Source organism: Lepidochelys olivacea (genome assembly GCF_965140295.1).
Source record: "Lepidochelys olivacea isolate rLepOli2 genome assembly, chromosome: 8".
Taxonomy (NCBI): domain Eukaryota; kingdom Metazoa; phylum Chordata; order Testudines; family Cheloniidae; genus Lepidochelys; species Lepidochelys olivacea.
The window spans coordinates 29092330-29120306 of NC_140418.1; the positions used below are offsets into that span (position 1 = coordinate 29092330).

Here is a 27977-nt window from a genome sequence, read left to right on the forward strand (position 1 = left end):
TGGAGGACTTTTACTCAAACACTTGAAAACATTTTTGCAGAGTGCAGACACTTAATTCTGTCTGTATCACATTATCAGAAAGGATAAGAGAATTGCTACCAGGCCCATAATGAATAAGGAAAGGCTAACTTCAAATTGCCACACTCTCCAAATAAGGGTTGAAGGAAAGGGCATTTGGAGGAAGAAAGGGCAAGATATTCTGCCAGATTTTTATCTGTAGCATCACTCTAAATTCAGGTCTCTCTGTTTCTGTTTTACCACACAGTATGATTTCATGGAGCGTTTGGATGGGAAAGAGAAATGGAGTGTGGTGGAGTCCCCCCGGGAACGTCGAAGTATCCAGACCCTGGTTCAGAATGAAGCTGTGTTTGTTCAATACTTGGATGTGGGTTTGTGGCACCTGGCATTTTACAATGATGGCAAGGACAAAGAAGTGGTCTCTTTCAATACAGTTATCTTAGGTATGTATGCCTGCATGCTGAGGATTTTTCCCTCTCTTTGCTTATCTTTATAAAGTGTGGAAGCCTTCTATCAGCTCTCTCTTTTTGCGCATATTTTGCTTTAATCCAGTAATATTTGATGTATGTTGAGTGTAGGTAGGAAAAGAGGGAAGTCTTTCTAGGGGTGAGTTGTGGATGCTTTTGTGTTGCTTATATTGAAGGCCGAAATCTGTGATCCTGTTAATGTTTAGCTGTCTTTGAACAAGAAAATGAATGAACCTAGAGGCTTTACAATGGCCATAATATCTTATAACTACAGATATTAATAATAGTGGTGTATGGCTGTTCCTGCAAAGCTGCATTCTCATTGGCTGTTTGGAGATTTTAAGTGTTGTCACACCCAACTGTCAGCAGTTCGTAGCTGAGACTTCATCATTGAAACACTCTCCAAAACTTTACATAGGACTTAGGTGGTGTCACGGTTACAAGATAAGCTGTGCTTTAAATGCCTGTTAGTCCCCCTTGAAGACACCCCCACAGGTGATGGTTTTACTACCTTCCCCCCTCTCTGGGTGCAACCATACCACCTTTTGACGGGATTGGTGGGCTTCACCCTCTGTTTACCAACCACGCTAACCTGACAGACCCAACTAGGTTTGGCACCAAAAAGCCCTTTTCCTGTCAGGGCTGTGACAAGTGAAATGATTAAAGTAATTGAAAAACAGCTACTAAAAAACGTTGCACCCAAAGTTATATAACACACAGAGCAAAGGGTAAAGCCAGTAAAGGCCTATACAAGATTTGGGCAAACTTTTTGGCCCGAGGGCCACATTGGGGTCTATGTGGAGGGCCAGGTAGGGAAGGCTGTGCCTCCCCAAACTGCCTGGTCCCCACCCCCTCCCAATTCCCCCCCCCAGAATCCCCGACCCATCTAATCCCCCCTGCTCCTTGTACCCTGACCGCCCCCTCCTAGGACCCCTGCCCCTCCGGGACCCCACCCCCTATCCAACCCGGCCTTCTCCAAGTCCCCTGACTGTCCCGACCCCTGTCCACAGGCCCCCTGGGACTCCCACCTGCCTATCCAACTGCCTCCCGCTCCCTGACTGCCCCCCACCCCAAACCGTCGACCCATCCAACCCCCCCTGCTCCCTGTCCCCTGACTGCCCTGACCCTTATCCACACCCACACCCCTAAGAGGCCCCCCAGGACTCCCATGCCTATCCAGCCCCCCCATTCCCTATGGATAGTAATTCCATGCTCTAATGAGAATATAACAGGAGAGATGTATTATCGACCACCTGACCAGGACAGTGATAGTGATGATGAAATGCTAAGGGAGATTAGAGAGGCTATCAAAATAAAAAACTCAATAATAGTGAGGGATTTCAGTTATCCCCACATTGACTGGGTACATGTCACCTCAGGACAAAATGCAGAGACAAAATTTCTCGATACTTTAAATGACTGCTTCCTGGAGCAGCTGGTACAGGAACCCACAACGGGAGAGGCAACTCGCAGGCTAGTCCTGAGTGGAGTGCAGGATCTGGTCCAAGAGGTAACTATAACAGGACCGCTTGGAAATAGTGACCATAATATAATAACATTTCACATTCCTGTGGTGGGAAGAACACCTCAACAGCCCAGCACTGTGGCATTTAATTTCAGAAAGGGGAACTATGCAAAAATGAGGAGGTTAGTTAAACAGATATTAAAAGGTACAGTGACTAGAATGAAGTCACTGCAAGCTGCATGGACACTTTTTTCAAAGACAAACCATAATAGAGGCTCAACTTAAATGTGTACCCCAAATTAAAAAACACAGTAAAAGAACTGAAAAAGAGCCACTGTGGCATAACAACTGTGTAAAAGAAGCAGTGAGAGATAAAAAAGCATCTTTTAAAAAGTGGAAGTCAGATCCTAGTTAGGTAAATAGAAAGGAGCATAAACACTGCCAAATTAAATGTAAAAATGTAATAAGAAAAGCCAAAAAGGAGTTTGAAGAACAGCTAGCCAAAAACTCAGAAGGTAATAACAAAATGGTTTTTAAGTACTTCAGAAGCAGGAAGCCTGCTAAACAACCACTGGGGCCCCTGGACGATCGAGATACAAAAGGAGCACTTAAAGACGATAAAGTCATCACAGAGAAACTAAATGAATTCTTTGCTTCAGTCTTCACAGCTGAGGATGTTAGGGAGATTCCCAAACCTGAGCCATCTTTTGTAGGTGACAAATCTGAGGAATTGTCACAGATTAAAGTGTCACTAGAGGAGGTTTTGGAATTAATTGAGAAACTTAACAGTAACAAGTCACTGGGACCAGATGGCATTCACCCAAGAGTTCTGAAAGAACTCAAATGTGAAATTGCGGAACTATTAACTATGGTTTGTAATCTGTCCTTTAAATCAGCTACTGTACCCTATGACTGGAAGATAGCTAATGTAACACCAATGTTTAAGAAGGGCTCTAGAGGTGATCCTGGCAATTATAGACCGGTAAGTCTAATGTCAGTACCAGGCAAATTAGTTGAAACAATAGTAAAGAATAAAATTGTCAGACACATAGAAGAACATAAATTGTTGCGCAAAAGTCAACATGGTTTCTGTAAAGGGAGATCGTGTCTTACTAATCTATTAGAGTTCTTTGAGGGGGTCAACAAACATGTGGACAAGGGGGATCCAGTGGCCATAGTGTACTTAGATTTCCAGAAAGCCTTTGTCAAGGTTCCTCACCAAAGGCTCTTACGTAAATTAAGTTGTCATGGGATAAGAGAGAAGATCCTTTTATGGATTGAAAACTGGTTAAAAGACAGGGAACAAAGGGTAGGAATAAATGGTAAATTTTCAGAATGGAGAGGGGTAACTAGTGGTGTTCCCCAAGGATGAGTCCTAGGACCAATCCTATTCAACTTACTCATAAATGACCTGGAGAAAGGGGTAAACAGTGAGGTGGCAAAGTTTGCAGATGATACTAAACTCCTCAAGATAGTTGAGACCAAAGCATACTGTGAAGAACTTCAAAAAGATCTCACAAAACTAAGTGATTGGGCAACAAATGAAATTTAATGTGGATAAATGTAAAGTAATGCACATTGGAAAAAATAATCCCAACTATACATACAATATGATGAGGGCTAATTTAGCTACAACTAATCAGGAGAAAGATCTTGGAATCATCGTGGATAGTTCTCTAAAGACGTCCACGCAGTTTGCAGCGGCAGTCAAAAAAGCAAATGGGATGTTAGGAATCATTAAAAAAGGGACAGAGAATAAGACAGAGAATATCTTATTGCCCTTATATAAATCCATGGTACGCCCACATCTTGAATACTGCGTACAGATGTGGTCCCCTCATCTCAAAAAAGATATACTGGCATTAGAAAATGGCCAGAAAAGGGCAACTAAAATGATTAGGGGGTTGGAACGGGTCCCATATGAGGAGAGATTAAAGAGGCTAGGTCTTTTCAGCTTGGAAAAGAGGAGACTAAGGTGGGATATGATAGAGATACATAAAATCATGAGTGGTGTGGAGAAAGTCAATAAGGAAAAGTTATTTACTTGTTCCCATAATATAAGAACTAGGGCTACCAAATGAAATTAATGGGTAGCAGGTTTAAAACAAATAAAAGGAAGTTCTTCTTCATTCAGTGCACAGTCAACCTGTGGAACTCCTTGCTTGAGGAGGTTGTGAAGGCTAGGACTATAACAGGGTTTAAAAGAGAAATGGATAAATTCATGGAGGTTAAATCCATTAATGGCTATTTGCCAGGATGAGTAAGGAATGGTGTCCCTAACCTCTGTTTTCAGAGGGTGGAGATGGATGGCAGGAGAGAGATCACTTGATTATTACCTGTTAGGTTCACTCCCTCTGGGGTACCTGGCATTGGCCACTGTCGGTAGACAGGATACTGGGCTGGATGGACCTTTGGTCTGATCCAGTATGGCCATTCTTACGTTTTTATGTTCCCTGACCACCCCGCCCAGAATCTCCGCCCCATCCAACCTCCCACTGCTCCCTGTCCCCGACTGCCCCCCAGGACCCTCTGCCCCTTATCCAACCGCCTGCCCCCGCTCCCCAACCCCTTACCATGCCAGAGCCAGCCACACCGCCATGCTGCCTGGTAAGAGCAGCAGGTCAGAGTGCTGGCGATGCAGTGAGCTGACGCTGTGGGGGAAGAGGAACAGCGGGGAGGGGCCGGGGGCTAGCTTCCCTGGCCAGGAGCTCAGGGGCCAGACAGGATGTGGCCCGCAGGCCATAGTTTGCCCACCTCTGGCCTGTACGCATATCGCCCTTAATCTAAACCTTAACCTTTCCTTGCAAATTTTGGTAAATTCCATTCAGCCTGGTTACTTCCATCTCTGGGGAGGGGGAAAGAGCCTGCTTGCTGCAATTTCTATGTCCTCAGTGTGTGTCTGTCAGAGACTCCCCTCATGGCCATTGCTGAAAGCCCACTTATCCACCTTCCTGCCTAGCCTAGCATCTTCCAGATGTTCATAACCTCTTTACTCATAGGACTAGGCCTACACAAAGAAAACTGATTGGAGCCAGGCATGGACATTCCCCTATTAATAGCTTCCCCCATTGTTTCCTTAAAGAGCCTTATCTTTGTCATTGTTTCATTTCTGTTTGTGTCACCCATAATAGTCTCCTTTGATTTAACTCCTCAAAGTCCAGCAAGGTTATATCAATCAGGTAAACTATTATTTTTATAAATATATAATATTTATAAAAAATAATACTCATAACTCCCTCTTTCTGCCTACTGATCACTAACACCCCAAAAGAAAAAGGAGTTGAAAGTATGTTGGCCAACTATCCTCTCACCACCCCCACCCCAAATATCTGAGAGTGAACCGTCCCCTAAAGACATGAGGATGGAAGGCAGAGGGCCACTACCCTTTGCCCTGAGAATAAAATTATGATGAAAGCTTGATGCTTTATGAAGAGGTACACTCAAGGGCAGAGGGGATTCCATCTTAGTCAGGCAACTGAAAACCAAAACCAGGCCAAAGTCCCAAGTCTTTATCAAAAGATGTGTTGAAGTTTGTTGAAGTGCTAGGGGAACCTTGCTGAGTGTCACTGTCACAGCAACAACTGAAACCACAAGTGAGCTTCCCCTATTTAGTGAAAGATTTTCATAGCCTACGAGTTGCTCATTTCCTCTCTGCTGATTAAGGAATTAAGAAGCAGTGTTGCTGGCCTTTGTGAGTCGTCCAATTTGTGAGTCTCATGTAGGTCCTATTCAGCTAGGAGGAAGGGGATCACAATCCACAACCTCAAGGGAAACATTATAAAATGGTGAAAAATAGGGAAGACATTTTCATTGCTTGAAGGATCAATGCTAAAAAGACAGATGCACTGTGGGCCTGATCCTCCTGTCAGGTATCATCCTGGTATAATACACTGAAAACACTGGTATAATCCACCAAATTTACTCAAGTGAGTCCTGATTAACACTGGTGTGAAAGGATAGTCCAGCCTTGAATCTTTAGTGTTAGGAGCAGTTATTTCTGGTAAGCTGCAATGTGAGATATAAATAATGATTTTCCCTTCATAATCCACAAATGATTTTATAAGTGTCTGTGTGCTTGCACATGCATGCACGCACCCACAAACAGACAGATAGTCCATGCATATATCGAGAGAGTTTTCTGCAACTCCAAATGGCATGTGAACTTTCTTGTACAGGTCCCTTACTGGTTTGGTATACTCCCCTGACCCATCTTGCAAACACTACTCCTTGAGATGTGATAAAGTGCTTGTCTTAATGTTGCCAGGTCTGGACTACATCTTAGAAGAGAGTCAAAGGTAATAGGTCTAATAGTCATGTACATATCTTGATAGAGCAATGATATTAATGGGACTGAAATGCAGAGAAAAGTACAGTATTTTATCCAGTTCAGAGGTTCTTCCACATATATCTATTATCAGAACTTTCACTAACAAGAGGCACTCAGAGAACTGAAAACCTCTTTGATATGAAACATGAGAGAGAATGTCAGGCAAGATGTCAGCCACAGACCACACTAAATATATGGACACAGGGAAAGTACTTTCATGCGCTGTGTAGCAAAAGAAACAAATCTTTCCATAGTCAGGTGTCCTCTTCAGAAGACAACAAAATGGCATTTTTTTTAAGAGTCACACATTTTGGCTTTTGTTTTCACCACTACCAAGAATACTATCCAATGGCCTAGCTGATGGTTATTGGTTGAGTTTTCTTTCACTTTTTGGTCTGTTCAATGTATCTGAATTCTTTACTGTGCTTCTGATTTGTTTTCTATTCAGAATCCTGAAGTGTGACATTAGCCTACAAAGGAAATGTACATTCACAGAGTCATGTGAATTCTGACGCCCAAAGAGTCAATATAAGTGTGACCTTGAGCAGGTTACTAGATCTCCCAGTATCTCAATTTCCCTATCTGTGAAATGAGGTTGATACTTACCTAAGTCAGATGAAAACATTATAACTTCACATACAATGATAGCACATAGAAACCAAAAAGATTTAGCAGATCAAGACTTTTAGAATGACATCTCACTAGGCATTCACACAACATATCATAATTATATGACAGTGGCGCATATAGGGGTGCCTTGGTGTCACAGTAAATATTTAGCATTTTTTAAAAAGTGACCTGTCATTATCAAGTTGAATGCAAAACTTGCACTGGATATACATACAACACTAGCTTTCTTTCTGCAGCCAAGAACAGGAACAACTAATGTGTCTCTGATGTCTGTCTTTCAGATTCAGTGCAGGATTGTCCACGTAATTGTCATGGGAATGGCGAGTGTGTATCTGGAGTCTGTCACTGTTTTCCAGGATTCCATGGTGCTGATTGTGCTAAAGGTACCATTTACCCTATGTTAATTATTATTCTACAATTTGTGTTAGGCTTTGACATAGGAGTGGATCTCCAGAACAGGTTAGTTACATGGATTCTATTGAGATCCAAGAAGTAGATTTTATATATCTATAAAGGTGTGTGTGTGTGTGTGTATGTATATATATATACACACACATACGCACACACAAACACACACACACCCTTTTATCTTCGATCTGATAGAGTTAAAGCAGTTGGTCAAGTGAAAATAATGCTGCATTGCTGATGAGCTTGGATAAGCGTAGTTAGTTTCTGTGCCAAGATACGTAGGAAAGAAGAATTTAATAAAAGGAAATAGCTTCATTTCCAGTAAAATCAGCTGAATTACCATGAGTGCTTTCTGATAATCATTAATTTACCTGTAATAGACAACTGATGATCTTCTTTATTTGTACATTTTATATATTCTTTCTAGGCTAAGCATGTTTCTAATTCATAAAGGGTTTTTTTTAATCTTGTAATCTTTTTAAACTGTAATACTTACAGGACTTTCAGAGAATGAGAATGAGGGAATGAGAATTCAGGGAAGTATAAAAATATAAAAGGGAAGTATAAAAATAACCCTACCCTTGACACTTATTTCAGTGAATTAACACTATGAGATCCAGTGTCACAATTTCCAAAGCTAACCACAAGTGTAAAGCACATCCATGTGTGGATGATATTGGGGTGTTGTGTAATAAATGCTTCTAGCCAAGTTGGGTTAGGTATTTTTGAGGGGTAGTGTTTCTGATAAACATATTAAACTACAAAAAATAAAGTTCAAATCATGTTCAGGGTCTCACAGACACACAAAAGCCAGAAAACTGAGAGTCAAGGAAGATACTCTTGGCTTAGCCTAGCTACTGCAATAGAGCAATATTGTATATAATCAACTGCTCTGCGGAGATCCCTTTAATTCGTGGTCATGGTGGTGTAATTTTAAAACAGGCTTCACTCTCAATTTCCTGGTTCGTGTGGGATTATGTCACACTTTCAGTACTCGCAAAAAGAAAAGGAGTACTTGTGGCACCTTAGAGACTAACAAATTTATTTGAGCATCCAGTGAAGTGAGCTGTAGCTCAAGGAAGCTTATACTCAAATAAATTTGTTAGTCTCTAAGGTGCCACAAGTACTCCTTTTCTTTTTGCAAATACAGACTAACACGACTGCTACTCTGAAAACTTTCAGTACTGTGTGTTTGGGATTGTTTTCTTTGGAGTGAGGGTTCATTAATGTTCAAAGGGGGAAATATGCATTTTGGATACTATTTCAGATTCAGTGGTGACCCTTAAAAATATCCCCATTTTGCCTTAAATAAATTAATAAGTATACTTCAGTACTAGCCTTGTCACTTATACATACTGTAGGGAATACCAAGGCGACATTATTATCTGAGACATTAAGATAACTGGCAAGTTTTACAAAGGAGACCGCTGTATATATTCAAAGCATATGGTATTACTGCGTGTGCTGTAAATGCATATTGACACTGATGCACATTTATTTGTTGTTGTTTTGTGAAAAAGTGTGTGTAGTAACTTCATGCTTGACTGCCACTGTTTAGACACCACAATCTTGGCCACTAAACATTTTATGTGCCTTCTGCATTATGCAGCAATAATTCTATATGTACTAAGCCACTTTTGGTGTAGAGGTATTACAAAATCTGTTTTAATACTGTACTTCAGATTTATGGCAGAAAACACTGTTCAGGCTCCATCAGACTAACCGTCATATTCTAGGACATTTGTCAAACAGTTATATCTCAATAAGTCTACTAGCACCAGTCAATCAACACATAAGGCCTCTCCCAATCTTTCTTGCTCGTGTCTTCCATGTGTTGTGTCTTTCCCCTTTCAAAAGCACAAGTATAGTAGTAAGCTCCATGAATTCTGGGAAGCTCTTAATTTCTTTCCCATTTATTAGTGTTTGTAGTTAAACACCATGGACTATGTTTTTAGGTGCCTGTAAAAGAGCAAAATGTGTATGCATGCAAACTTCACATGTACATGTGCAGATAGATTCACATACAGTTACTGGTCTGGAACAGACCAACAACTGTAGGGCTGTGCACATGTGTGCATGATGAATATCTCACCCACTGAATATGCCTTTTAATATCTCCATTCATTTTGTGTGGATTTTTCTTTCTACTCCAGTGGATACTGTATGTGAGAGCCATTTGAGAGGGCAGAATTTCAAATTAGGATTCTATGTATAGCTAAGCTTAAAATAATAACATGATATACTGAAATATATCAGTTTTAATGAAGGTAGCCTTTAGCTACTAGTTCAGTTTGTAGATAATATATTTTCAAACTGATTTTCATTTCTGAATTCCCAAACACCATACAATTCACTTTCTCCAGTTGTCCATAGAAATCTCTAGAGTATTGGCCAATGTAGCTGAAGTATGAATTAGGGGGTTCCTTGAACAGCTGTTAGAGCTTGATTCAATAATACAGCAGTGTAACAGCTTCGTATAGGGTGAAACTCACCTCTGTTACAGAGGGTCAATGCAAAGCCCTTCGCAACATCTAACCCCACTTAAGGGGTTTGCAAGCGGAGGGAGTGCCTGTACACCCTGTATGTGCCATGGGAAGGGTCATCACGCCATCCCATAGTTTGTGGTGGAAGGCCACAGTGGGATGGGCTTGGGGAGGGACCACAGATCCTACATTGTGTGTATCCAGTGTCCCCAGTACTACATGTGACTGCCACTCAAGAACTGCAGCTACTCACACAAGCCATAGGCTGGAATATTAGCCTAGCCCTGGATTTGAGTGAAAGGTGGCTTCTGCCTCCCCAGTACTCAGGCTTCATGTGAGTGGATTGGATTTCACCCATAGTGGAGAAAGCTAATACCATTACGGATCCAATCCTGACATTTATATTCAATCCTCACTCAGGCAAAATTCCCTTTAAAATCAATGGGAGTTTAACCTGACTAAGGCCTTCATTTACCACATGAACATTTCTCATTTTACATTTTAATCTCAAGTGATTGAAGCATCACAGAAATGTAAAAGTTTTTAACTCACAGGATAATTCAGTGCGTGTGTGTCTGTCTTCAAAATATGTGTTTGCTTTAAACCTGTGCAGAAGTGGCCATAAACTGAACTGTATTGCTGGTAACTTCATAAGTGGTAATATGTCCTTAAGTATTAGCCATAAAAGTGCCCAATGACAGAGAGACAAAATAGTGTCAAGGAGGAATTCGGGGAAGATGCACTTTGTAGAGACATGATTATGTTAGTTTGACACTGTGTTACATTTATTTTGTGTGTTCAGTTGTTTTTTGTCATACTTTCCATGATGCCGCTTGGGAGGTATTAAATGCATCTTCTTCCTCACCTTGACAGACTCTAATGCTTTTTCCTGTTCCTGTTCTAACACTGATTTAGGTGCTTTCAATTGGCCAATGTCCCTTGCTAAGTCAATAAGCAGGTATGATTCCTACTGCGCTGCTTTTTGAGATTTGCAGTACAGTATTTGTTTCTGAAAAAAAACAACTGATCTAGCATCTTCGGAGTGTATCAAACTTACTATAATTTGTTTTACTCTTCTAATGTTTTGAAGGGCATGCAAATTCTCTCCCCTCAGGGAAAAAAAAAGTTTATCTAAAGCCATCATCATACTGTTTTGCAAATGTGCTGGTACTCATACCTCTTTGAATAGTACCTTCTAAGGTGAATTTAGAGCTTGCATTATGAAATTGTTTAGCTAAACTCAAAAGGTAAAATTCTGTCCAGACTTATACCAAATGCAACATCACGCAGGGTTCAGATACCGTAATGATGAGCATGGTATAAACATCTACATAAATGAAAGGGTGCAAAATTTGCTCTGAACTGTTTGAGAGCTGATGACTGGCATTCTTGATTTGTGAAGAAAAGTTAATAGTCAACTAGTGATAGCTCCTGATGGTGGCCATTAAGCTGGCATTTAGCAGATACATTTCATTAATTATGCAATATAATAACCAATTTGTTTGGATTAATTTCTTGATCTAAAATGCTTTTTTTTTTAAACCAGCAATGTGTAGCATGTTCCATCAGTTGCTTCTCCTGTCTGGCTGTAATAGATCTCAGTTATTTATTCTCAGCTTTTTCCTATTCTTCTTGTTTGGCTTTTTCATTATTTTATTTTCATTCTGTTTGTTTTTGGCTCGCTGGCAAAAGATGGTGCCATTTTAATAAGTATAAATACAAGGGTAGTTTTTTCTAAATTATTTTTTTCATTTTGAGCTCTTCCTTTTTTATGTTTAAAATAATTATTAAGCACGTACAAAATTGTGGCATATTTCTTTATTTTGAAAGCATTTGGTATTTCTAATGGTTGCCTTTAATAAGATGGAAGCGCTTATCATTATCACTCCTTCTATATTGCATGTGTGCTTTTGACCTGCTGTATAAACACTTAACAGGTTAGATACTAAATTATTGGGTAAATAAGTAGCTACTAACTACTGAAAATGATAGCTCCTCCTTCTCGTGGTTGTCATTGAAGAAAAACAATGGTAATATTACAAAACATAAACTGTTTTAATCAGAGGCTGGTGAAACTCTTTTGGCACTCTCTGAACCTGGGGTTATTCAGAGACTTGTAGGCAGAGCAGGGGTTTTCCTTTGTGTAAATATCAAGTCCCATGCCAACAATTAGGTTGGCTGGCCTTGCCTTCCTAATCTAACACCCCGAATGCTCCCATTGAAAATGGGTATGGGAGGGATTGCAGTGTGAAGTACTAGAAGGTGAAAGGGCATCTTGCTGATTTATTGATCACTCAGTTCATTTCTGCACTATACATCAGATGGGGGCCATCTCTTTTATCTATGGTGAGTGAGTGATCTTCTGCCTGTGCTAATGAGTAGCCCTTCGTAACATTTCCTTTGTATAGGATTAATGGAAATGATCTTGTCTTCTTAATTTGGTCTGAAATTGTAGGAGGTGAATATAGAACAGGTGCACCAAAGACCCTAGCACATTCAGTGAATAGTGTGTGACAGAATAGCCTTGGCCTCTTGCCTGCCTGGCTGATAGTCCTTTACTCTGTTCTCAGTCAATGAGGGAGAAATGTTCAGTCCATGTTTAATGCTACCCCATTCACTGCTTGTGGTGTATTATTCAACTGAATCACTTCAGTTTGGCACATCAACAAAACAGAAGTCCAAGAGGAAAACAAGGATGCCCAACAGTGAAATGCAGTTTGTGGGATCAGCAGAGCTAGAACAGAAAGGATGGTGGAAGGAGACAGAAGTGACAAGAGGGGAGAGGGAGAAAAGGAGAAAGGGTAGCCAAAAAAAAACCTTACTGCCAAATATGTTCCATGAGCTCACAGCTCAAGAAGTGTTTCAGCATGTGGAATATATTTAAGGATCAAATAGGTACTATTTCTTTTTAAAATGCTGTATTCATGATTTGCAGCTGATACATACCCCACAACCATGGTATTGGGCTGACCACATTCAGTGTATTCAACTTCCTTCCTACCATCTCTTCTTATGTCTGTCTTTGGGTATTTCTTTCTGTATCCACTGCAATAGAAGCTGCAAAGTGTCTTTCATTCCTTGCTTTTTGGTCTCACTGTGAACTTATGCAGCCTTCAAACTCTTACCAAGATAAGACTGGTTACCTTTTGTTATGTGCCTGTTCTGAAGTTTTAGCCTATGTGAATCAGCAATTAGTGATGAGTGCATTATAAATTTCCAAATCTTCATCATGCTAATCACATATTTTTTCAGCTGATTTTCTGCATTCCTGGCAGGTGAGCAATATCATTGGTTGTCATGCAAAGATCTCCAGGTTCAAAGCTAGCATGGTGTTTTTAGTGTGAGTTTTCACTTTTACCGTGCGTTTCTTCCCAGTTTCACATGAGTGCTGCCTGCCCTTAAAAAATTACATCATTTGCATCATTAAAATGTATTTTGCTCCATTAAACATGTCAGATATAACTGCAGAACAAATAAATTGACTTCCAGCCCAGCTTGATAGTTATGGATGGTCATTGGCATCTGTCAGCTGTTCCATGGGGTTTGTGAAATGAGTTTGTGGCCTTAATCCAGTTCCTAGTGGACAGGTGTCTCCATCATAAAATCCAGCATCATGATTGCCAATCTAAACCGATGCCAAGAACTAAACTCATTCTTTGCGGTGCTCACTCCAAAACCAGGCTAAGGCACACAGCCAGTCAATAGTAGAGCAAGGAATAGAACCCAGGAGTTCTGACTTTTAGTCCTAAAATCTCACCCCACCACACATGGATTTTACTGAATATGAAAGGTTAAAACATGGGACTGGAAAGTCAGGACTTCTGAGTTCTATCTATAGCTCTACTATTGATTCCCTGTGTGACTTAAGGAAAGTCATTCAACACTCTGCACTTCAGTTTACTGTCCTTCAAGAACATATAGCTACCTCTGCAATACCTGACAGGGCCATTGTGGACATTTATTAATGTATGTAAGGCTTGTCACATACGGGGAAAGTATGGTTGTGACACAGGTGCACAGATTATGCTGTAGCCCATGCAAAAAAGACCTTTAAGAAGCCTCCCATCCCTGCATTGCTATAAGTGGTGTTTTTGGAAAGAGATGATTACCAGCTTCCAGCCTTGTGAACATCTGATAACATGAAGATAACAGTCTTTAAAGTGACTACAATTTTGGTATACAAAAACCATTTTAGGTCATCATTTTTAGAAGTTTCTGTGACCTTCCTTGAACGCTGAGTTGGACTCAGGATAACTAAAGAAATTGGCTTTACAGGCAGAGGAAATAGCCTTTTTTTAAAGCTTTCTAGAGCTTTTCTAAAATAGTTTTTCTGTAACCCATGTGGTATATACACAATACATGATGGTGTGGTATATGATTTTATTAGCATTCCTTTTGGATGACCTTTAATAATTTTCTCAGGGCTTTATCATCCATGAGTAAAGTGGCCATTCCAAACTCATGCCAATAAAATCTTTATATCACACCATGCTATCATACATTCCTTGTATGTGCATGTGCATGGTGATTTGCAAGACTGGAGGTGGGCATGTTCCCTTTCCCAAAGAGCTGACAGTCTAACACAGAGAGGACAACAGTATGTGTAATGGGGGCAAGTGTGTTGTTTAGGAGAGCGAATAGCAAGGACTGCTGGAATAAGAGGAATAAAGAACGACTCAGAAGCTGAGAAAGAGGGCACTTCGCAGGCAAGAAGTTTGGATCTTTGAGGGCAGCATACCAGTATCTACTGACTCAAAGCTGAGAGTGGAGGAAGTAGTAGGATGAGAGGATGGAAAGGACTGACTGGGGGAATTATAACAAAGATATAAATTGGCATCAGATTATACATAGAATTATACACTAATATTATATCCTATAGTGCAGTGTGTGTCATGTTGTCCGTATTGCCAGATGCCACAGTTGGCCACCACACTGGTAGGTGAAAAGTAATGAAATTGTATGACATAATGGTTTTCTGATTCCACAGTGTTCTCATCCCAAGGAGCACATCTTCTTTTGCATTTCCTCAGTAGTTAGGCATCTTACTTTCGGGGTTAGAGACTGAGGCCAAAGACATTACAACAGAATTATCTTGCTTCATGATTTTGGTAATTAATTGATCTTTAAATATTCATGGTAAATAGGCCCAATGGCCTGTGATGAGATGTTAGATGCGGTGGGATCTGAGTTACTACAGAAAATTCTTTCCTGGGTATCTGGCTGGTGAATTTTGCCCATATGCTCAGGTTTTAGCTGATCGCCATATTTGGGGTCAGGAAGGAATTTTCCTCCAGGGCAGATTGGCAGAGGCCCTGGAGGTTTTTCGCCTTCCTCTGTAGCATGGGGCAAGGGTCACTTGCCGAAGGATTCTCTGCTCCTTGAAGTCTTTAAACCACGATTTGAGGACTTCAATAGCTCAGACATAGGTGAGAGGTTTTTCGCAGGAGTGGGTGGGTGAGATTCTGTGGCCTGCGTTTTGCAGGAGGTCGGACTAGATGATCATAATGGTCCCTTCTGACCTTAGTATCTATGAATCTATGGTTCCTTCAAAGTGGGACTGAGGTACATTGGCTGGCGAGTGTCAGAAAGTTTGTGCTGCTGTTACCGATGCTTGAAAGCTTCTGGAAACACTGGTAAAATGTCCTCCTTAACAGCTTTTCCGTGGACAGCATTGTAATAAGATTTTCAGATTTATTAAAAGGTGAGCAAGGTCCACACTCACTTGTTCTTTCCGGGTCTGATCCAAAGCCCATTAAGTCAATAGGAGTCTTTCCAGTGACTTCAGTGTGCTTTGTCTCAGGTCTTGCTCCCTCACCTAAATGCATGTATGTATACATGCGGAAGCTAAAATTAATGTTCATGTCAATGGATCCCCTGTGGCTAAGAGCTTTAGTAAGGTCTCCAGTGCATGAGAAGTTGGCATCCCATGTTTGGAGATACCTGGGATTTTCCAGACCATATCAGCCCCTTTATGATGAGTTAAAAATATTTTCCCAGTGCTATGTATCTTCAGCTAAAGTCTGAGAATCACTGTTCTGCAATAATCATGCTTTGCAAGGCTGCTGTTTTACTCACTATGACATAAAGTTTTTCCTCTTGTGTACTTAACATTGCTTAAATGTAGTTTATTTTTGTGTTTAATTGTCTTAGCTTACCTACTGCTGTTACAATCTGCATTTTGTTTTCTTTTCAAGTTACGTTGTCTCCATAGCCTTGCACCGATATTTTAAAGTTCCATTTAGTTTTAACTCTTTCTCTTTGGGCTTGTAGGTGGCATCATCTTGAAAACTTTGTGGTGATGCTAAAAGTCATTTAAGCAAATAGTGGAGCTGCATTCATTGTTGCAAATTAAGCAATGAAATTAAGTTGTTGTGCCAACTCCCTATATGTTTGTCATATCTAAGTAATAGGAGTGGTCCTGAAGCAAAACCCCCAGCTCTGAATGTCCCTGTTCTTGTGAGATGTTAAAATCTGAATTTGAATCTAGACTTGAATCTTTGGCCTGGACCCATCTGCATTAAACACCAATGCTTCTAGTTGGATTAAACTCAGTTAGCTGCCAAACTGCTTTACTTGCTCGATCGAAATTATTTCGCTGCTCAAATTTAGCAACAAATTTCAATACCTGTAGCAGGTTTATATGTATAGAACTCGGTAACTTAAGCATCTTTCAGTTAAACCATTTTTGATAACAATGATAACTTATATAATGTGAATTAAAATGAGACCCAAAGCAATTTGAGAATATTTTGGTATTAAACACCTAGAAGTTATACTGAGAAACCCACCTCAACCCTACGCAGTCTGCTGCCGCAGTCCATCTTAGCTCTGGCCAGGCTGCTGCCTCAATTCGGCTGGCTTTAGCCAGGCAGCCCTAACGAGAGCACTGCCACAGGAGTGGCTAAGGGTTACACATCCTTCCCTTGAAAGTTAGCCAAAATGTTATCTAAAATATTTAAAGAGGCGCCTCTTTTCTCCCCTATCCTTTTCCAGGTGTGTGTTGAGGTTTGCATGGTGTGTCAGTGCATGTCTATTGTAGACCTGTGAGGAGGACTTAAGGCATTGTACATTGGGCAAGAGAGTTCAGCTATTTAACTGTTCTTCTCTCTCTTCTTTCCTAGAAGCTTGAAAGCCCATCTGTTTTTTACCGTCATTGGCTGTCTGTACTGGAAGAGCAGTGGAAGTGTCCAAGTTTAGATATTTTAGATATCCCTTCCTCCTCCCCCTTTTCAGTGATGAAGTTAACAGAGCTCTAACTTAGGTTCCCAGGTGCTTGCCTGTGACAATTGTCTGTTTCGACTTCTATTTCCCTCAAATGCTCCTCAGTGGAGGATAGAAAACACTATTTCTTGCTGTGTACATTCCTGGGTTTTATCAGCCACGCAATCGCTATTCCTAGGATTCTCAAAGCCGAGGACCAATGTTAGTGCTCACCACAGATCACAAATGATGATAGTTGAAAGCAGAAGTGCTTGTATTAGTGTACTATTTGGACCCTGAATCACCTGATTTCAAATATCAGCTAACATGTTCCCTTCCCTTTCCCAGTCCCCAAAGAACTTCCAGTTCCAGTTTTCCCATGCCTGAAACCCTTCCCTAGCAGGTCAGCACCATTGCTCATCCCTAAACACTTCTTCAGAGAAAACAGTGGCGTCTCCCTTACCCAGCATCTTTAAGGGTCCAACTAGACCCACGGGGTGGCTAGCTGCATTACTTCTCCTCACTTCATCTTAGTGGAGGTGGCAAGCAGGCTCCTACCTCCTCAATCTACCATTAAATATAGAGTCAGGTATTGGACAAAGGATATTTGGTCCACATTTGTCCCACTAAATATTTGTCATATTTGAATGCTTTTTGTATTTGTCCATTGCTAGGGGCTGGTTTATTAGTGATTTATTAATTGTATTACTGTAGAACCTAGAAGCCCTAGTCATTTACCTGGACCCCATTGTGCTAGGTACTGTACAAACACAGACCAAAAAAGATAATCTCTGCTCCCAAAGAGCTTACAATATAAGATTTGTTATGGGTCCATAATGATTAGTCTCAGGATACAGGGTGCAATATTCCACCTGGTAAACACACGTGTAGAGATACACTCATCTTTGTGAGACTGTTGTTTACATTATAATATCTGTAAGCAAAGCAGCCATCTAATGGAGGCAGATAATTTGTAGGACAGTGCAGGAAGGGGTAGAAAAAGCTTTCACTCTGACACCTAAGATTACACCGACAATAATAATGAGAAAAACGGTGACCTGTTTGATAAATTTTGGCCAAAGCAAATGTTTCGTGAGCATTCAGAAGGATGTAAATATTCATTATGTAATTAATGCTGCTCAGTCACTTCTTAAAAAACCCTAGAATTTTTTTGTAGAGCAGCTTAAGTACTTATCGATTGAGAACTTTTATAACTCTCAAAATGGAGGCATCCCCATATCTCTACAGGTATTTTAAATGAATTGAATTAATCATAGGCTTAAAAGTCTCTAGCGATCTTCGTTAGCTTCCCTGGGTTTAATTAAAACATCTGTGCGCTTTTAATTTATCGATTCATCCAACTCATATGTCATGTTTTTAACACACCCCAGCATGCTCTGCATCATTTTTAACCCAATTTCCACTTAACTAAAGCAATTAAATTCACCCCGGATTAATTAAAGCATCCATACTTTAGTGCTTAAGTCAGCGTGTGCTGCTTTCCCCACATGGTTTCTGAATGTCAGAGATTTGACACACCTGATGAGTTTTTTGTCCTTCTGGAAATTTTTCTGTGAATCCCTTTCTTGCTTACTAATGTGCAGTTTGACAGAACTAGAACAGGGAACTTGGTAAGCCTCAAGTTTGGGCCACAGAACTAAAGACTTGTAGATCATGGCTGTTGTGAATGGCCATGTATTTTGAGTCTCTGTGCATACCTGTTTCACCACAGTCCTGTCAGAGTCCCACAACCTGGCATCATTTTTGGTTAACAATGACATCAAAGCATTCTGACTAGCAGACCAAAGTTTAGGTTTCTGTATATCTCCTGCAACAGCTGATGACATTCCTAAAACTAAAAGAGACAGGGAGCATTCCTTAAACTTCCTTAGATGTTAGTGAAACAGGAAAACCCTGAATCTTGAAGTAATATCTTAGCAGGTAAGTAAAGGGGGAAGTAGTTTTCAACTGTTGTGGCCCAAATCTTGAGCTGAGTGTTCACTGCAGTTTAGGATGTGGTGTATAAAAGTTGCTTAAAGTCACTTTGGCTTTTCCCTGATCCTGGTTTGATCTGTGCCAGCAAACTCCTAAGCATAAGTACGAGCAGCCTGAAGGCTCCTTGAAATTGTGCCATTTGCCAACAGCCCTAAGGAGCCCTTACAACAGCTAGCAATTTCCAGGGCATAAGGACAGCTCAGCCATTCCCATTGTTTCCTGGCCATGTACCCTTCACGAGATGGATGGAATAGCTGGAGAAAAGGGGTCTTGGGGCCACTCAATCTAAGGATCCCCCGATACTGTGGAGGATTCTCTAGTGAACAGTTATGTCAGATTTAAGGCAGGTTTGTTCCAGGGGAGCATCACAAAGATAACCTAGTGTAACCTGGGATCTGGCCTTATATCTTTGCATTTTCACATCTATACAGGTACCTACGATAAACTCTTGGTCCAGTTACATGTCAAAATGTGCACCTGGTTGATTAAAATGAGTCTGAATAGAATTCAGGAGAGCCTGTTTTGTCAAACAAAACCAGCAGCTCCTGAAGTCCCCACACCTGAAACATTGATTTCTCTGACCCCTTTTGATCTCTGATTTTTAGCAAGCACTAGATCAAGCAAAACCGTCTTTGTACCACCTTTCTGATGTTTTCAAACAGAGTGCCTAAAATCAGGCTCCTAAATAAAGGTGGGCTGAGGCTTGCAGCTTATAGTGATTTCAGTGGCATTAGTGAGTGAAAATGAGACTACTTACATTCAGGAACCTAAATAAGATTTAGGAAGCTAACCTTAGTCATCCAGGTCTGGTCTAAGTCTAAATTCTGGAAGGCTTTGATATATGACTGTAGGACTAAATTCAGCCCTAGCATTAGCAAAGGATAACTCCATTAGCTACACAGAAGTTTCACCTGCTTACATTAGGGCAGAATTTGCCCACTAGGATTCATATAGAGATAAACTAGCATGTGTTGTTGAAATGTTTCACTTGGGTTGCTAAGGAAAAAATCAAGAAAGATACAGGTAGTAGAACCTTACTGTAATGTTATTTTGCAGATCTATGAAATAGGTTGTTGTAGGTGACCTATTTCACATAAATCTTTGCAGCAGTGGGACCTTATTTCCAGTTGAGTTTGATGCTGAGAGTGAAATGGTTGGTCTTGTGAACAATAATCCATCTCCCTCTCACACGATATGCACGCTATATCAGTAGCAGCAGCTTAATCTTTGTTAAGAGGCAGTCCTGGTTTGAGTTATTACCGAGGCTGAATTAATTATTCCCTGGAGAAAGTATTCCCAGAAGGTCAGCTTTGAGATCATTGGTAAGAAATTCATACTATATCTGTCTCTACTACAGTTCCCAGTGGAATAATAAAGAACTTCATTTCTAATTTGGCAGTTCTGTACTTTATATATCATAAAAAGAAAAGGAGGACTTGTGGCACCTTAGAGACTAACCAATTTATTTGAGCATAAGCTTTCGTGAGCTACAGCTCACTTCATCGGATGCATACTGTGGAAACTGCAGAAGATATAATGTCTTACTCTGAAACCTTTATATATCATATAAACACATAACTAGGAAATTGTGCAGCTTTGTCTAAACAGCATACAAGTATTGCACTACCACTGGGAATGCAGATTTTTTTGAGAGAAATTATGGTAAGCACTGAGTGTTAATGAAACAATATTAAGAATCTGAATAAAAATTCTACTGTTGCTATATTCTGTGTTACAGAAGAGCATATACTCTACATTTATATTAGCTGTTAGAGGTGCTATGAGAGAGTTAAAAAATCTTTAATCTGGGCTCCTATTGAATGAGTTTCACAATGTGAAGTTACACTGGGAAGATAATTTTCACCTTAAAAACCAAGAGGAAGTGGAGTTTGGCTATAGAGATCTTTCTTTCTTTCTTTCTTTCAATATTTTTAATCCACTCCTTCTCCCCCCTCCCTTCCCAAAAAAAACCTAGCAACACATTTTAAGGCTATTTTGGGTGAGGAGACAAACTGCAAAAGTTGTGGCAAACCTAGCCTACCACAAATCAACTCCTCCCCACACTTCAGGGATGGGAGGATGATGGGATAAAGTCATGTCTGCAAGCCCAGGCACACAAAACTTCTGTTTTGTAGACTCGAATGTGGTTGGTTCACCTGAGTTAAGTTTGGATTGTGTAAATATTTAGTTGCTGGACCCCAGCAAAAATTAGATACTTAAGTTTTATTCAAAGACGCTTGACCAAATTTTCAACTGGCCTCATGCATTCACATTTGTGCATGCAGTTCATTGTTTGATCACCCAGCTTCTCAGTTAGACAGTCAAATATCTGTGTGCATGTACAGAACATGTCTACACACAGTGATGTAAGTACACATACTTGCATGCCTATTTTGGGGATTGCAAAATCAGAGGCTGTCTCTGAGCACATGGCCCTTACTCTATATCCTTCTGTGGCAATTTGCATGTGAACATCTGTCATTTTTAAATGAATTTAAAAGATAATAGACTGGAAATTCTGCTAACGTACAATTACTGAAATTCTTTTGAAGCATCTCGGGGGGTGGGTCAGCTTTTAGGCAGACAGCTGGTTAGAAAGGGGCTTGGAACTGTGAGTAAAGAAACTGCCTCCTGCCTTTTGATTCCTGCTGTGTTCAGAGAAACAGGACTATGTACATTTTGTGTAAATAAATCTGACTGCATCACAGATACCTGGCTCTATCGTCAGTTTCACTTCTAAGGGGAAAAACCTGCATGGCCTTGAATATTGACTAACTACTAGGGACAAAATGAGTCACATTAACATTGGTCTGAATATATTCCTTCTAATCAATCCTTTCATTTTTAAAAAGGTATAGATTATTGCAAAATAGGACCAGTCTTCTTAATGGGATCAATGGGACAACTCAAGGAAGTAGGACTGCAGTATTAGGTCCCAATTGTAGTATGCAGAAATAGCTGAAGTACCACTGTGAACTCATTTCTTCATTCTACATCTGATATTTCAGTGATTCCTGGTAGTTCAAGTTAAGGGGAAAATAATAGTAATCATATAATACAAATAAAGGCCTTTTTAAAAATGGAATGCAGCTCTTGTACACCAGTGTTTTTAACTTTGTAGAACTTAGCGTTGCTGTCCAGTCATGGTGGGGAGTGGGAACAGGAGGGAACATTGTCCTAGTTTTCAACAGATCTACTGCCACCAAACAATATCAGGCAAAGTAATGCATCCTCGCCCCTTCTTAAGACTCTCTCTGTCTGTCATTCTTGTTTTCTCCATTTTTGTGGCTGGTAATCATCCTCTCAGTCTTAGGCAGGCACTGCAGTTCATATAATTGCCATTTGCACTGTTCATTCTTTCTCAGTCCCAGCCTTTCTCCTAGTGGCAGGATGAAGGTGATGCAGATGTAGGCCTGAATTATTGCTTTGCCCAAGATGCCCAAAGTTATGGAATAAAAATGATGAAGTTTTGGGTACAGATCATTCAAAAACACCATGTAAGAAAAATATTGGCCAAGCTAGTGTTGTATAGCATCACGCAATGAGACTTACTTTGAATACATCATTAGAGCTTTACTCTCTGTAAATCAGGAATTACTCAGGTGTAAACCAAGTGTGACATCAGAATCAAATCCATTCATTTTTACTTGTTCTTGATAATCATTCCAGACTTCTCCATATATTCTGAATATTAAGTCCACAGTCTAATGAATAGCAGCTATATATTGAGTATCGACAGCATATGTGTGTGCTTGTATTTATTAGCCTCAGATAATTAATCATACCCATACTTTGAGTAATCAGAAACTGAATTATTAAAGTCTGACTTAGCATTTTCCATTAAATTAACACCTTTAAATTTATCAATCAGTAGCTTAGCAGTTTATTTTTAGAACACTTTTATGGGCTTTCATATATGACTCAATGTGCTCTCTTTATCTCATTCCATTTTCTAGCTGCCTGCCCAGTTCTGTGCAGTGGCAATGGACAATATTCCAAAGGAACCTGTTTGTGCTACAGTGGTTGGAAAGGGCCAGAATGTGATGTACCCATCAGCCAGTGTATTGATCCCTCTTGTGGAGGTCATGGTTCTTGTGTTGAAGGAAACTGTGTCTGCTCTGTTGGCTACAAAGGAGAAAACTGTGAGGAAGGTAAATGCTACAGTACAAACTCTGTCTGTGCTTTGAGCTTGTCTTGTGGTGTGTGGAGCTAAACGGGAGGGAGGGCAGGAAAGAGGAGAAAATGCTATGATTATACTGTAGTGTAAAACTACTATAACAGAGAGTACTGAGGAGGGAGGGGATTTCAAAATTTTGGTACTTCCAGTTTTACAGGCCTGTGAAACTTTAAATTATATTTTTTGATCTGTCATGTAGTTAAGGTCCTTATTATTCTGCAGTGGTAGAATTGTCTGCCACAGGTAAATCTGAGTGATTCTTTCATTGAAGAGTCAAGATGATTCTTTTCTTTCTTTTTTTTAATGGATTATATTTATTGAACATTTTAAAAATGTAAAATGGTGAAACAAGCAAATGAGAAAAGTGGTAGAGAAAATGACATAATTGAAAACCGACAAAAGGCAAATGTTTCAGTCATAGTTAATGCAGAAAAAGAGGAGATGGATTTAGGAGACTGCAGGTAACCATGTCACTTGAGGCATCATATAGGGTAAATCACTCTTGTTACAGACAGTCTCAAAGAAGTATAGAAAAGTAGATGGTACATAGAAAAGACACCAATTTAATGAATGCTAAAAAGCTCCTTGTATTGAAAATTTAAGTAGCCGCAGTTTTTGTGTAGACAAAAATGAGAGGGTTTAACAAAATGGCGTCACCAAATATGGTCATAGATCAAGCCCAGTGGCGTTTGTTCCTCATCTCTTCTGTTGCAACCTAGATAAATTGGAGCGTTGTCTCTTTTTAATATTGTTGTCTTAAAAAGGGAATTTAATGTTCCAGAGCAAGGGTGGGCAAACTTTTTGGGCCAAGGGCCACATCTGGGTATGGAAATTGTATGGTAGGCCATGAATGCTCACGAAATTGGGGGTTGAGGTGCGGAAGGGGGTGAGGGCTCTGGGTAGGGGTATGGGCTTTGGGGCAGGGCTGGGAATGAGGTGTTGGGGATGCAGAAGGTTGCTCTGGGTTGGGACTGAGGGATTCAGAGGGCGGGAGGGGGATCAGGGCTGGGACAAGGGGTTGGGGCACGGGGTGGGAGGTCAGGGGTGCAGACTTCAGGTGGTGCTTACCTCAAGCAGCTCCCAGAAGCCACGGCATGTAACCCCTCTGGCTCTGTCATAAATATAAAGGGAAGGGTAACCACCTTTCTGTATACAGTGCTATAAAATCCCTCCTGGCCAGAGGCAAAATTCTTTCACCTCTAAAGGGTTAAGAAGCTACGGTAATCCCGCTGGCACCTGACCCAAAATGGCCAATGTGGGGACAAGATTCTTTCAAATCTGGAGTGGGGGGAACAAAGGGTTTGGTCTGTCTGTGTGATGCTTTTGCCGGGAACAGATCAGGAATGCAGCCTTACAACTCCTGTTAAATTAGTAAGTAATCTAGCTAGAAAATGCGTTAGATTTTCTTTTGTTTAATGGCTTGTAAAATAAGTTGTGCTGGAGGGAATGTATATTTCTGTTTTTGTGTCTTTTTGTAATTTAAGGTTTTGCCTAGAGGGATTCTCTATGTTTTGAATCTGATTATCCTGTAAGGTATTTACCATCCTGATTTTACAGAGGTGATTCTTTTACCTTTTCTTTAATTAAAATTCTTTTAAGAACCTGATTGCATTTTAATTGTTCTTAAATCCAAGGGTTGGGTCTGTGTTCACCCATACCAATTGGTGAGGATTATTATCAAGTCTTCCCCAGGAAATGGGGTGTAGGGCTTCGGGGGGGTATTTTGGGGAAGATGTCTCCAAGTGGTCTCTTTCCCTGTTCTTTGTTTAAAACACTTGGTGGTGGCAGCATACTGTTCAAGGACAATGCAAAGTTTGTAGCTTGAAGAAGTTTTTAACCTAAGCTGGTAAGAGTAAGCTTAGGGGGTCTTTTATGCAGGTCCCCACATGTGTACCCTAGAGTTCAGAGTGGGGAAGGAACCTTGACAGGCTCCTATGCAGAGGCACGACCAGGCAGCTCTGCATACACCATCTGCAGGCACCACCCCCGGTTCATGGCCAATGGGAGCTGCAAGGGTGGTGCTTGGGGCGGGCAGCATGCATATCCCCCTGGCTGTCCCTATGCGAGGAGCCAGAGAGGGGACATGCTGCTGCTTCTGGGAGCCAAGCAGTGCAAGCTCCTGACCCCACTCCCTGGCTGGAGTACCAGAGCAGCACAAGCCCCAGACCTGGCTCCCCAAGGGAGCTCGAGGGCTGGATTAAAATGTCTGAAGGGCCAGATGCAGCCCCCCCGGCCATAGTTTGCCCACTCCTGCTCCAGAGGGTTCCTAGATAGACATCTCTGAAGTCCTCTGCTTATCCTCACAACAGGGCCGCGTTAGTTCAAGTTCAAGTTCAAGTCAAGTTAGTTCATCTGGATCGGCCAGTGTTTCAGCTTGGGTTGAGATGGTAGGTCTGTGACCATACCAATTCAATCCTTGGCTCTCTACTGAGCAGTCTAACTGTGGTGTAGGAGGTGTCTGTCTGCTAGGAACTAGATTGAGAGCACCAATTCATCTCATAGGATAGTAAATAATTCTTCTCCCATCAAAGAACATGGTTGGAGAAAATACAGGGTTTCCCCACCCAGTACCACTGTGTTTCAGATCTGTTCTGGAAAGATCAGATCCTCCATCCTCATAAGTGAATGGGATTTTTGTCATTTACTTCACTGGAACCAGATAGATGCCCATAATCCTTAGCGTCACTACTAGACTATCAACACTGGGTTAATTAAACCAGCTGCTATAGAGTGTTTTCCTGTCACCTTCTCCCAGGAATTGTTTACAGCACCATATGGATTAAGGATTTAATCCAAAAGTCAGTGGAGATCTTTCCATTGATTTCAGTGGGCTTTGGATCATGCCAGAAGTGGTTGGGGATTCGGAACTCCCAGAAAGGGAAATTTACAGTTCAGCTGGCAGTAGGTGATTAGAGGGGGTTCTTACAACATTGTACAATAAAATGCCCAAATATATCTGACATTCTCATGGAATTGCATAGAAATCAGCAGTGGTAGAAAAGACTGATTAAAGCACATCTCTGTGCATCCATCCCATTCCAGGGTGCAGGAACGTTCCATTAAATACAAACATTACCTTTTGTTCAGTCTAGTTTAAAATTAGTTATGGGATTCCACCTCATCCCTTGGTAAAATGTGGTAGATTCAAAAGAATAATCTAAAAGATGTCAGTATTAGGAGGGCTTTCCTGATAGTTAGCCTAAACTTACCTGTCTTTCATTTCACCCTATTAATTCCATTTTGTGCCACACTAAACAATTCCCCTCCTACCTTGGTTTTTATAAGCTTATAGACAGCTATGACCAATCCTATCTTCTTTTTTATCATTTAGCCAGGTTATACATATTTATTAATTTGTAGCTGTCCTCATGAAATAGTTCCTCCTGACACTTAATCATTTTTGTTGCTTTTCTTCAGATTCCCTCCAATTTCTCTGCATCTTTCTGATTCTGAGGTTTCCAGAGCAGAACACAGCATTCTAGGTGCCGTTTTGCCCAAATACGTATTGGAGTCTTTTAGGGATTCCATAAACATTTGCCATTAATTAAATTCTAGGCTAATTATAAATTGTAATCCCAAAAGTCATAAGAAATTATAGAAGGGTTGTGGCATCAATATAGTTAAGGTGAGGCTAACTTACTATTTAGAGTACTTTGTGGATTTCAGCAGCCAGTTTTCCATACTTACTCAGATTGCCTCATGGGGATTCAGAGTAGGGTTAGTGATCCAAATTTGAGGCCCTTTAAGCAAGTGCTGCCACAGATATAGCCCCCCTAAAAATCATGTGACATCAACATTTTTTGATACTTACAATATCTGTATAAGGGGCAGAAGGAGGCAGAGCTGGTATCTGAGTATAAAGATCGCCCCAGATGCTACCATCCTTTGACCCTTTGGTCTAAGAATTCCCCATGGAACATCTCCTCTGCCCTGTAGAGCACTCTCATATATGCTACCTTATTGTTACAAATCCTCAGAGCAAGAATAGACTATTGTGCTTCTCTGCTTCTACAAGCAACCTAACACAGCACAGAAACGAGGTATTTGTGATCCGTTTGGTGGAGAGACACCTTTCCTCATATCGTAGCATGAGCTGTGGCGACCTACTGCAAATAATTCCTGCACCGATCTGTACAGTTGTCCCTAACACAATGAAGGCAGTTGAAGCGCCCCCTGTAGAGCAACGAGAGAATACAATTATCTGGGGCACAGCACGTAAAGTAGCACTCTTACTTAGTCATTCCTCCTATCTGTTTATGATAAGGCAGCCCTGGCTGAAACATACTTCATAATATATCCACAAAGAGTCCTGTGGCACCTTACAGACTAACAGATGTATTGGAGCATAAGCTTTCGTGGGTGAATACCCACTTCGTCGGATGCATGGGTATTCACCCACGAAAGTTTATGCTCCAATACATCTGTTAGTCTGTAAGGTGCCACAGGACTCTTTGTCGCTTTTAGAGATCCAGACTAATACGGCTACCACTCTGATAATATATCCACAGTGTCTCTTGCCAGCTCGAAAGGGCTGAGTTTAAGGTTGAGGGGCAACCTTAACTCTTTTTTGTCCTGGTTTTCAGAGTATTTAAGTAATACCTGCGCTGAACATTTTGGAAGGGTGTGAATGCCAATCAACTTTAACTGTGTATTAACAAAGTTTCTGAGCAGTGAATTTGTATGTTAGGAAGGAGGATGTAGATGATTTAATAAGCAATGCTTGAAAGGATAAGGTTTTTAAAAGATAAGTGGATTGCAGAAGGCAAGCTGTATTAACTGCAAACTTGGAAGGGACAATAACATGAAA

The 27977-nt window shown here is 40.7% G+C and overlaps 1 protein-coding gene across 2 annotated transcripts in view; it reads left to right on the forward strand.

The window, feature by feature from the left end:
- Positions 1–27977, forward strand: part of TENM2 (teneurin transmembrane protein 2) — a 996821-nt gene that overhangs the window by 838392 nt on the left and 130452 nt on the right. For both annotated transcript variants that reach the window (XM_084636387.1, XM_084636388.1), the window contains 3 exons: positions 266–461; positions 7189–7290; positions 22950–23144. In XM_084636387.1, coding sequence (XP_084492513.1) covers positions 266–461; positions 7189–7290; positions 22950–23144 — 493 coding nt within the window. The remainder of the gene's footprint in view (positions 1–265; positions 462–7188; positions 7291–22949; positions 23145–27977) is intronic.